At 35.5% G+C, this 12,430-nt stretch overlaps 1 protein-coding gene across 2 annotated transcripts in view; it reads left to right on the top strand.

Moving 5' to 3' along the window:
- LOC149833578 (uncharacterized) overlaps positions 1 to 9,583 on the top strand; it is a 75,390-nt gene extending 65,807 nt beyond the window's left edge. For both annotated transcript variants that reach the window (XM_090009761.1, XM_090009762.1), the window contains exon 8: positions 9,167 to 9,583. In XM_090009761.1, the coding sequence (XP_089865887.1) occupies positions 9,167 to 9,390 (224 nt within the window). In that variant the 3' untranslated portion in view covers positions 9,391 to 9,583. The remainder of the gene's footprint in view (positions 1 to 9,166) is intronic.
- The last annotated feature ends 2,847 nt before the right edge of the window (positions 9,584 to 12,430 follow it).

A 12,430-nucleotide genomic window follows, 5' to 3' on the forward strand; every position in this document is an offset into this window, starting at 1 on the left:
TAATATGTTCTTCCTGTTTCCTGCGAAATTTAGGTTAACACAAGATGAAGGATATATACAGAAAAGAAATATCAGACTAAATTAAAGATGTAAGATGGTGGAATTCAATGCACCATGTTAATGAGACACTGCATCTATAGACATACCAGGTGCGGAAATGAGGCATTATTACATTATAATGAAGGACATGTATAAATCATCAACTTAGGGTTTAATCACCTTTTATTAGAATGGTGCACGTGTAATTCGTGTTCCCATTCATGGATCTTCAGAAGTAACAAAAGAATGATACGAAGATAAGCAATTTAAGATCTATATGCACATGCATTCTAATTCAATGCTTGAAATATGAAATTTCCATCAATATCTAGCTATTACAAAATTGAATTTAAAATTACAAGATCTTAATCTGGAATGGATTTTAACAATCAACGTATTTCCTGCAAAACAGAGTTAGCAAGAGATAATAAATACGTATGGAAGTTTGCAAAGCATCATATTGAAGTAAAAGATGCAACTAATGAAATATTCATGCATGCTGATGAAAATATACTATAAATGACAAAACATGCATGAGAATGATATTTATGAACTAATGAGGGATAGAGATGTAATGAAGATGTTGCTGTAAAGAGGCAATGGAAGAAGCATGACTTTGGGAGTGCACTTGTAATCTTGCAATAGGGAGTTCAATAGTTAAATAACTTAGCTTACTTTTACAGCATGTCTGGATCATTCCAACAAGACAGGGAATTTCTCCTTTTCCAGCAGGAGCAGGCTAATGGATCCTTTGGTTGTAAACCAGCTAGCCGTGACTTACCTTCAGCCAACACACTGTTTTTAACAGGTCAATATGATAATAGATCCATGGAACAGTACGGCAACTTGGCTTGCTAATGGGTTTCTGCAAATTTGTTTCAGAAAACAGGTGTATCAGGTAAAGGGACAACAAATGCTAAGTGTAGGTGGGCTGTGGTAGTGATGACAGTATTAAGGTAGCAGTAAAAAGGTGGCTGGACATGACATGCTGATGATGAGGGGATGCTGTAACTGTAGCCAAGGGGAAGGATGCAAGAATGTAGTGTAACAAGGCTGTACATATACTAATGTGATGTGATGAAGGTGAGTACTGTGAGGAAATGAAATATGTATGGGGATTAGGTGTAATTGAGAAGAGCTGGAAGCGAATGGAGGGTGCAGGTATTTAGTAAAAACTACAGCATATAATTTTTGGTGCTAAACAGTGGAGTGCTGATAATATTGTGGTTATGAACAGTAGAAGTGTGTGGAGATTGTTAGTGGCTAGAGATTATCACACACAAAACAAATTATGCCAACTACCCAAATAATTCCCGACTCTTCTTCTTGCTGAACAAGAAGAGGAAAGAGAATCCTCCTGTAAAGTGTTCAGCAGCCATACCTTGATTCCATTGCAGTATATTCTGTATGATATAGGTGACTTTGAGCTTTTCTTCCCTAAGCTTGTAAACTGAAATCTGCTATTGAAGCCTTGCTCATAAGAGGATTTTTCTTTTTCAACAGCTAATCATGAGTAGCCAAATTCCATGTCAAATTAGATATTCAAACCCTTATGTCCAAACCTGAAGATCCTGCAACAAAGCAATAGACCAAACTGCAGGGCGTCTCCAGTATTACAGCAGATCCACTGTTTTAGAAATGAGTTTTTGCAAGGGATTTGGGAATGACAGAGATTATTAGGACACATTAGAGATTCTTCATTCCAGCATCCCTGGATGATTTGATTCTTGATAAGTTTACGAGGGTCTCCAACAGGGAGCCATGGGCGTCATTAAAATCCTCAGCACTTTCACACTTGAATTAAGAGCACATATTCCTCAGTTTTTATCCATGACTGTCAACACTCACAAACCAAACTTGGAACCACCTCAAGGTGATCTGCGCCTCATGTGGTGAATTGCAGAACAGATATTTTGAACCAAACGTAACCCCAACTACAATAGTGATTTAAAACCTTCTGAATACAATTAATTTATTTCTACACAGGGTTGCTATCGGCTTTAGTCATGGCCCAAAATCAATGAAAAAAAAATGGTACAGAAAACAGTAAAACGATCACGATAAAAAAAATCACAGCAAATAGTGTGGACAAACGAAATCCTCTGATGAATTTCCCCAGGGGCAAGCAAGATGCAACCTGGGAATTCATTGGAACCAATAGGCAAACCTTCAGATTCAGCAGGTGAGGCATTACACGCTCCTTGGCAGATTGTTCACTCCTTTCTTTTCAGCAAAAAGTAAATACACCCAAATTCATGCAGGAAATAATGTTGTTGAAGAGCTTACAACGGAAATCTGCTTTTTACCTCTGTTCAGTGATGGGACGAGCCACAACCAAACTGTCCACCTTCACTTGTCCCTAGCAACGATAATATTTACAGAAGAGAAAAAAAAAATGGGCCCAGAGAACTCTCTGTTACAAGGGTGACGCTCCTCCCAGATCTGTTCTATTCAGAGTGATGACTAGTGGTCACACAAGCTTCAATGAATGTAACATGGGAATAAGTTGATATAAAAGGAAATACCTAAAACAAATTAAGTAAAAATCCTTGAGACACGAAATTGGGAAATGGGAGAAATGAATCGACAAACCAGATAGGGAGGCAGAATGTAGTGGAGGGCTCAAATATATGATGCACAATTCGATGGATATAAAACAAGAATAGCCAGACAAATGAATAATGCATCAGATCATCCGCAAAAAAAAAATGACAAGTAAATAAATACCATCGAGTGATGATAAGCAGGACCACCGTGTGTGATGAAGCACATATGTGAGCAGAATATCAAAAGGAGATGAGCACAATTAAATACTATCAAAGCGAGAAACACCAAATATGAAATAGAAAATCGAACGAAATATGGTAATCAAGGGTAAATTGCAAATCGAAATGACAACAATGTACAGGTTAGGGTTATGATACATGAGAATTGATAGCAACGAAATGATACTATGCTATACCGGATATGGGAAGGATCGAAGGAAACTCAAAATATCTTACAGAGGAAACGAAAAAGAAAATAGATAGCGAGTGTTGGAATCATAGATTCCCTTGTTGTTGCACAGGGGATGGATTGAGGTTGCTAGAAGCAATCCAACACAGCTCCAGAGTGCGTTAATGGAGGTAAAAAAAAACTAACAAAAATCTGAGAGAGAAATTCTAAAAGAAAGAAAATAAGATAAATACAGAAACGAGATCGAAATTTAAAAGAAACAAATGAACCGGCGATGCCATTGCGAGGCATCGTCGGTCATCGATACACAATGAGGGATGAAAAATCCAAAATCATCATAAACAACTACTGGAAATCTAAATGCAGGGGAAGAATTACCTCCGTTTTGCAGGATCTTTGATGGAGGGAGGAGAGGAAGATGAAGATGGAGAAATTGAGAGAAGGGAAGAAGCTATTAGAGAGGCCCGATGCTGGGGAGGCAGAGGATGGATGCGTGAAGCAATGACGGGGTGAAGATGGATGCATTATCGACCCCCCTGAGGGTCGATTTTATAAGAGGTGGCCGTTAGGCCCCTTTCAGATCGGGTCCCTTCTTTTTACAAAATTTTCCAAAAATGGAGGCTTTAACAAATTTTTTCTAAAAAGAGTTTTCACAAACTCGATTTTCAAAAAGGTGCTTTTAAAAGGCCATTTTTGTGTTTTCTCTTTTTCGATTTTCTTATTTTTTTGTTCTTTTCTTGAAATTTTCTACATTTTTTGTATTTTTGAAAATAAAAACTCTAAAACTATGGGATTTCTAAACTATTTATACAATTTTACAAATATTTACATAAGAAGGCTTTTCTGAGAATTCGAGTTTATCTTTTTGGAATTTTCTTTAGAAAACAGGTTTAGATCCGGGATTTGAGAAAATATTTGAGTTTTAAACCTCGAATCGAGAAATACAGAGCAGTGGATCAAAACGGATGCCGGATGGACTGCCCGATCCATTCAAAACTATTTTTTGGTATTTTTGTAATTTTAATTTGAAAATTGGACAACGAGGCTCAGATTTGGATTTTGACAATGGATTCAGATCTGAAATCGAGTCAGATATATAAAATGAATTTAATTTCAGTAAAATCTGAGAAATAATTGGAATTTAGATTTAAAAGTGACTCAATTACTCAGAAAATGGGGTTAGGGGCAAAAAGAGAATATTTAACTTTTTTTGAAAAATTTGGGGTGTTCACAAAGGCCCATGGCCATATAACACACTTACAAAGTTCATAAGTATAAAGTTAATAATCATAACACAATGACAAAGTCTATCACCAAATTGATACCCAATAAATCAAATTTCAAACTTCCACAATTCATCTAGTTTTGCAAAATATGATATCTCAAGTCAAGAGTCAAATCTCAAAGAGAGGCGAAGTGCTATTATTTGGAACTTCATTTGAATCAATTCTTGAGTTGGAAGTAAAAATTAATGACTGAATTGGAGTACTAGTGGTTGCATTTTCCCTTGCAAGCCGAGTCGTAGCCGAGTCAGGCCGAGTCGTAGCCGAGTCTTCGCAAACTGAGTTTACCTTGCTGGGTTGACTCGTTGGAGGTCCGAGCCGAGCCGAGTCAGCCGAGTTGACTCGTCGAGTTTTAAAACCTTGTTTTAGACATATGAGCATGATCACGTCTTTTATGCCATAAGTCCAACTCTAGTTTCTGAACATTATAATAGAAAGCATTTTTAAGCAATTCTAAAAAAATCATGTAATGGAGTCCTCTATGGCCTTCCCCAATCAGCTTCCCTGATTGACGATCTTGTACCGAACAATCGTGAGAAGAGAAGGAGATATTACATCTATAATCAGATATTTGAGAAACTTATAAGAGGTTTAAATTCAATTTAGGAATATATGTAACTTCTGGGATAATTTTTTTTTGTTTTAAGAAGTTTTTCAAAATTTTCTATTCCTTCTATTTCAAGAGAGGTCTCGTCGCCTTTGAAAACTTTTGACACACTTGAGTTACTTTTAAGACATTCGAATAAGCTATTGACATTTGGGGTCATATGAAAATAAACACCATAATCAAGGAGCCAAGAAAAGTTACCGGGTTCGTAGAATGATGAAACCACTACTCCAATTGAGGCTTCAGTTGAGGAGGATCCTCCATTGAGAAGAGGTTGAAGAATTTTCATCAATTGAGCCATAAAAACTGGTGCATCTTGATCTTTTGATTTCGATCCGACTGACACAACCTTCTTTTCGTCTATTCTCTTTAGCTTAGGACATTGAGGCCTATAGTGCTCCGGTTCGTGACAATGATGACAAATGACTTTTCTTTTATTAAAATCGTCACCTTGTCTATCAAAGTGAGGAGGCCTATAAGTGCACACATGGTTACTCGGTCTAGACACAACTAGAACAAAGTCATCTTCCGTTTTTGGAGTATTCTTCCTAAGTCTGTTTTTCTATATAGTTAGTTTCTCTATAGTTTTAATGCTAGAGGAAACTTTTCCACGATATAGAAGAGCCGATTTGGTCGACTCAAATTCTGGTCGTAAACCATTTATAAATTGGTAAAAATGTTCCATATCGGGTTGCTTTTGGTGAAGCTCGATATCTTCGAAACAATGCCATTTTGGCTCAAGAAGAGCCAATTTCTTCCAAAGTTAAGATAACTCATTGTAATATTTTCTAATAGTTTTGTCCTTTTGAGTAATCGTTCGGTCTTTGTCTTGTAAATTGCACACATATACAATATCTTTGAGGGAATACATATTTTTTAAGATATTCCCAAGCTTTATCGGCATGCTCAAATTTAGCAAGACTAGAGCATTTTTTGATGTCAACGCTATTAATTAGCCATGACATAATTTTGACGTATCCTATTCTTCATTCTTTTCATTTTTTCTTCATAGGTTGCCAACGCCTTGTTTTTCTCTCCTTCTGTGAGAGGTACTTCTTTGTTATTCTCAACTTTTGTGAGAATTAGTTTTGGTTTCGAATCGAAACCATCAACTATACCCCACAACCCTTTTTCCCAAATGTGGTGCTTCATGATTGAAGCCCACATTACATAGTTGGTGTCATTTAATTTCATGGGTATGATGGTGATCTTATTATTGTCATCTATCTTTTACAACGGTGTGACAAAGAAGGAATAGATGAGAGAAGAAAAAGAAGAGAAAGAGAAAGAGAAAGAGAAAGATAAGAGAGGAGAAGAATGAACACAATCACAAAATTTCGTATCCAAGCTTTCTCCAAAGTGCTTTCCCTCTCTAAAACGATCCCTTGAGTCACAAACAAGAAAGATAAAACACTCTTTGCAAAGAGAGCACGTAAAACAAGGCAAGAATCTTCAAGACCGAAAATTTCTGATTCCATGTAATGAAATGGTGGTCTTCTACAAAAGCACAAGAAACCTTCAAAAGAGTGTCTATTAGAGACACCTCAAGCACAACCCATAAAAGGGTAAAAATAGAAGAACACAGTAAAATAATAATTATTTATTTATTCACAAGAGATGCTTAGAAAACATTGATTACAATGGAAGGGGAACACCCCTATTTATACAAGTGGGAGAGTGGTGAAGGAGAGCTCTTATCGTTGGACTAGGTCCAACGAATATATCCTTAGTCAAGTCCTAGTTGGGACTTGACTAGGATATGATATCTAGTTCTAAACGAACTTGATAAAAATAAAAATACAAAAAGGGAAAAGAAAAGAAAAATAAAAATAAAAATAAAAAAAATAAAATAAAAATATAATAAAAATATAATATAATATTATTATTATATATGTTACATTTTACATTTTAACAGTAATTATATTACATACTAAAGGGCAATTCTGTAACTCTATATATATTTCAGCATTCAATATAAAGTAAGAGGTGACGTCACAGCCTGGGTATGACCAAGTTATCTTCAATCATGTCCTTCTCTCTTCTTTTCTGTGTAATAGGGCATGCAGACAGAGGCACACAGTCTTCACAAAGCTGAGCTTGTCAGCAAATTGGGGATGGTAGATGTATTTGTTAAATTGTAATCCATAAGACAATGTATTTTATAATATATATTTTATATATATAAAAGAAGATACATATACATATATATGTACATGTATCCATCTACTTATATATATAATATATATATTTTCTTGTATTAGCTGTAGGGGTATTTTAGTCATTTTACGCATATTCATGTTGTTGAATATGATTGTAATTCTTCTTTTTAAATTTTTTCTTATTTTTGTAACTTTTTCTTTTTACTTTATCTTTTTTTATGTACTATTTCTGTACACAGTCGGTAGCTGACTGTGTACAGTGTACAACTGACTGTTGTACACAGGTAAGAATAAGAGAGGTTGGGCTGACTCCCAACGGCTCTAATTAGAGCTGTTGGGAATCAGCCCAACAGCTCTTATGAGTTGCTAAAGCTTATAAATAAGGGCTGTAAGCCCATTGTAAAGATATAATTTCAATAAGGAGTTGTCTCCTTAAGCTTATAAACACTGTGCATTTATTGCACTTCTTTTGTGGTGTAAAACTTATAAACACTGTGCATTTATTGCATTCCTTTTGTGGTGTAAAGCTTATAAACACTGTGCATTTATTTTGTGTCTTGAGTATTTGAATTATCAAGTTATTTGAAAACTTGATTGTTTGCAAGGATTCTTCACAGTATTCACCTCTAACTTGTGGGGAATATTGAGACATTTTTGTCTCTCTAGTTGATCATGTGTTTTCATACCGACTTAACAGAGAAGGTTGAGGGAGATCTTTTTCACTATCTCACTCTTCCTTATTCTATTCTTCTTTTTCCACCAACTTTTTCCTTTTTTTCTTTCACTGATCAATCCAAACCCATCAAAGATGTAGATTTCAGTCTTTTAAGACCAAATAATTGTTTTTAATCAATAGTGGACAAGTTTTGATTTCTGCTATAGTTTAAGTCTAACTATTCCTCTCATTCTCATCTCCTACTTGTCTTCTTTTTCTTCTTCTACTCTCACTTTCTCATACTCATCTTTTCACTGTGGTTGATTGATGAGGGAGCTTATCGATCTTATAGAGCAAATGCAGAAGCTTGGGTTGCGTGATGAGGGAGCTGGTTGGAAGTAACTATTTGTTTATTTATTGGAGAAAGTTTTGCGTAAGCCTTCTGTAGCCTAATTGCCTGAAAGCCCTGCATTGCCCACACGGCCCATTGGCCATGAGGCTTGCACTTACCATGGTTACTAGTTGTGGCACATTAGTCACAAGGTACCTAGAGGCTCAGGTACATGTGTAAGCAAGAGGTGGCACTTCCATATGTGGGCGAGCTGTCATGTTACTTAAATAATCAAATGTTTTGTCCTAAAAATATAATTAATCAAATATTCTAGGAAAGCGATTAACTAATCTAGGGTAATTAAAGGAACAATTTTTGACAGCCTTCTTTTCCTTTTGGAATATCTGGGTTGCTGAAAGTAGCAAACTTGTTGCTGAGGCACCCTATCCAGAACAGGTAACCCAGTTTGCAGTTCAAAGAATCCTGTGACCCTGGTTGGAAGTTCGATACTAATGATCCAATTTCATGGGGCTTCAGCAGATGCACATATAGTAGGCCATACTGATCAGGAGAAACTGTAGGCAACTAGTAATTACTGAAGGATCTAGATCAACTGAAGAACAAAAGACACTGAAATCTTTGCTGTAAGTTGAATTTTGTTTCTTGTTCATCATGCTTGACTCCATTTTGATAATTTCCTGTGATCAAATTCTAGTGTTTTTTTTTTGTGTTCATGTTAGTTCTTGTCCATTACTTCCTTTTAGCTTTCTGTTTAGTCTTTTCTAGTTGTCAACAAAGTTTCGCATAAGTGAAGAGATGGTTTTGCTTGTTAACTAAGTTGTAAAAAATATGTTTTTGCCAGATCAACTATGTGAAAGATGTGGTTTAGTAATTGTTCTGCACATAGTTGTGTCATGTTGTTCATATATCTTTTAAAAAAGTTTTCCCCATTAATGCTATACAATTGAGATGTGCAAATATATGTTAAGGCATTTCAAGCAATCATTTGACAGTGGCAGGTAAACATTTCATGACAAACACCGAGCTTGGTACCATGTGCAGGACATGTGCTGTACCCGTAATTTTGTTGAGTATTGATAGGGAGTAACGTATTATTTTCATGTATTTTCTTAACAGAAATCAAAGATGTTAGAAGGAAGAAGGAGAGAGCAAAAGATCTAGAAGGCATTGACATGTCAAACATAATTTCAGGTTCTCGTAGAGCGAGACCAAACTTTGCTATGCCACCAAATCCAAAAATAACAGATGAGAGTGATGAGGATAGTGACGAAGAGGATACCGAGGATGAAGTTAGCGATAGTGAAGAGAACAGTGATAAATCCCATGAAGATGGTATGTGAAACTCAGTCGATTTGAACTAGCAATGTCCATCTTCTACTTGCTGATGCAATGTCCATATGTGTGCCTGTTACTGGACAATTCTTTTATCTTTTTTTATTTTGATGTTCCAGAGCTCATTTCTTTTTAGTTCTGAATATTGAATCGCCACTCTTGCATAATTTGGTTACAAGAGGACCATTTACATGCCCAAAAGATGAAAACTGATGAATTGGCTGTATCACGAGAGAGAACTGATTAATTGTTTTGTATAGATTAGTATCTCATGTAAAATATGTTTTGATGATAATTAAAATTGAGAAAAAAAGAATTACAAAATAAAATATGGGTTTTGGTGGGATGAAAGAGAAGCCATCTGATAGCTGCTGCAAATTCTAGAAAAAGAAAATGGTAGAATGGGAGAGGCAAAGGTAAAATGGGACACATCAGTACCGTTTGGTTATGACATGAAAGTTTGTAAAACTATAACTTGGGGATACGACTATATATATATATATATATATATATATATATATATATATATATATATATATATATATATATATATATATATATATATATATATATATATCCAGAAAGAATCTACTTTCTCATGTGGGATCCCCGATGAGCTTTTTAGCCAAAAAAAATTGATTCATGCAATCCGACCCGACCCCTCTGATGCATTCCATACAATCACCTCTGCAACATCATGCCGATCCTTCTCATTCTACCCCTCTATTCCTATTCCGAATGAATATAGCATCGTGAGATGATACAACAAATAGACAAGGCTTGTAGTCTCTTTTAGCCGGAGAGAACCAACTAGCCCTATTTTTTTTACGTTCTGAGAACAGTTCCGCCATTCCTTAATGAACAATGGCCGGCCCGAACCAATATGAATGTTTCAGTATTGCTGGGGCTGGGAGGGTGAGGGGATAGCGGTTGATCTGCCCCTCATTTAGTCGCTCTGCAGTATAAGCAGTTTTTTGTACGTATCTGGCCAATATATATATAAATCATGAATAAGTGCAAATTCTTGAACAATAATTCTAAAACATTAAACAATAAATCTAGATGAACATTAAAATGTAATATAATATATGGAAAATTTTAAAAGAAAATACATACAAATATAGAATAAGCAATCAAGGTCACAGAAATAAATAAGTTAAGAATACAGTATCTGATAGAATTTTTGACTGTCCATGAAGTGTCAGTGTATTACGTGTCGTGTCATGTGGACATGGGACAGAATACTAAGTGTCCTTGTGGTATAGGGTAAAAGTAATGGTGCAATTAGGTTAGAACAAAGATGAAACTAAGGTAAGAAAAGGGGTAGTATCCATTTTCATGGGGGAGATGCATAGAGACTTGGCATCAAGGAAAACATCCTCAGGGATCTACCTATTTATGTAAGAGGTGCTCTAAATGTGAATGTGCATGCACGTGTTATTTGGATGTGATTGAAACTTAAAATCACAGGACGAAATGACCTGTTGGATAATGTCTATATTTGGTCAGGCATACTCGATGTGGGAGATCTAATCTCATGCCTATAAACCTTGAGGCAGTGTTTTTCATCACATCTTAGTCTTCTCGTGCAAGGAGTTGACTGTTCTTGACCAAAACTTTTTCATCAGCTTAACTCGATCACAGTGAGTTTTGTGCTTGGCTTGTCATGTTCTTTTTTTAAATGAAAATAACAAAAGCCCGCACTTAGTTCTTGTATATTTAGCAATTTGTTTTATTTTTAAAATCTCAAAATGGGTCATAACGTGGACAGTTTGAACGACTCTCTAAATCCATGTCATGTTGCATCTGGTTCTGTTGTCCTGTCCCATATATGCTTGCTTTGTTTTCCAGCTGGAGTCTGCTATTTGAAATCTCTGATGTTATTTGTGTAATATCGTGTATTTTTTTATACCTAGTTAAATTTTGAGATTTCTGAAATTTGACCCTCGATATTAGGATGAGATAATTGAGTTTGGGCGTGGCTCAGGTCTCATTGACAAGATCGAAACAAGCCAATTAAAAGGTGATAAAAAGTTTATTTTTAACTTATACATTCAAGCAAAATTTAAGTGAAATTCAGGTTAAATTTAGGTGAATTTCGGAGGCAAAATTCAAATTATGTACCGTTAGATGCGCCTCAAAATTCTGAGTTTAACGATATGTTACTTTTCTGAATTCGGTCTACGGTTGGCCCGAAAATCACATTTTTTCAAAAAAGGTCCGTCTCTATGAGACCGGGTGCGGATTGAATCTGATCTATATGATCCAAATTAATATGGATCTAGACTCAGTCCAAAACTCATATTAATTAGGATCCAATCCAACTCAAGATCCAAATGAATTTTGGATATGAGTTTGGATCTTGGATCTAGATCCAGATTCATAATCAAGATCCAATGAAAATACAACTTTAAATTCAGTATACAGGTTTAAATTAAAGAATTTTAAAGTTAGGAAGACTTTCATAGGGATAAGGTACCCTTTGAAAGTTTTTGGATATTTATTTATTAATAAATAATTAAATTAATATTAAATATTATTTAATTCCTAATTTAAGAAGTTGTTAAATGGTGGGGACTCTAGAAGAGTCCATAATAGTTATGAGAAAGGAATAAGGTAAGAATTGAAATACAACAACAAACAACAACAACTACGCCTTCATCCTAAAACAATTGGGGTCGGCGATATGAACCAAAAAAGAAAATCATTCGGGGTCTTCCACATGAATCCTTCTCCTCCAATCATTTCTATCCCATGCCATGTCCTTGGTGAGATTCAAAGCATTCATATCTTTTCCTATCATCTCCATCCAAGTCTTCCTAGGCCTACCCCAACCTCTTTTAACTAATATATTTTCCCATTTCTCCATCCTTCTAACTGAAGCATCATTAGGCCTTCGTCGAATATGTCCAAACCACCGTAAACGATTCACTTTCATCTTATTTTCAATGGGTGCAATGCCTACCTTCTTACGTATCTCCTCGTTCTGAATATTTTCTTTTATTGTATTTCCACACATCCATCTAAGCATACGTATCTCAACTACAC

This window comes from Nuphar pumila, chromosome 6 (genome assembly GCF_984573655.1).
Source record: "Nuphar pumila chromosome 6, dmNupPumi1.hap1.1, whole genome shotgun sequence".
Lineage (NCBI taxonomy): Eukaryota > Viridiplantae > Streptophyta > Magnoliopsida > Nymphaeales > Nymphaeaceae > Nuphar > Nuphar pumila.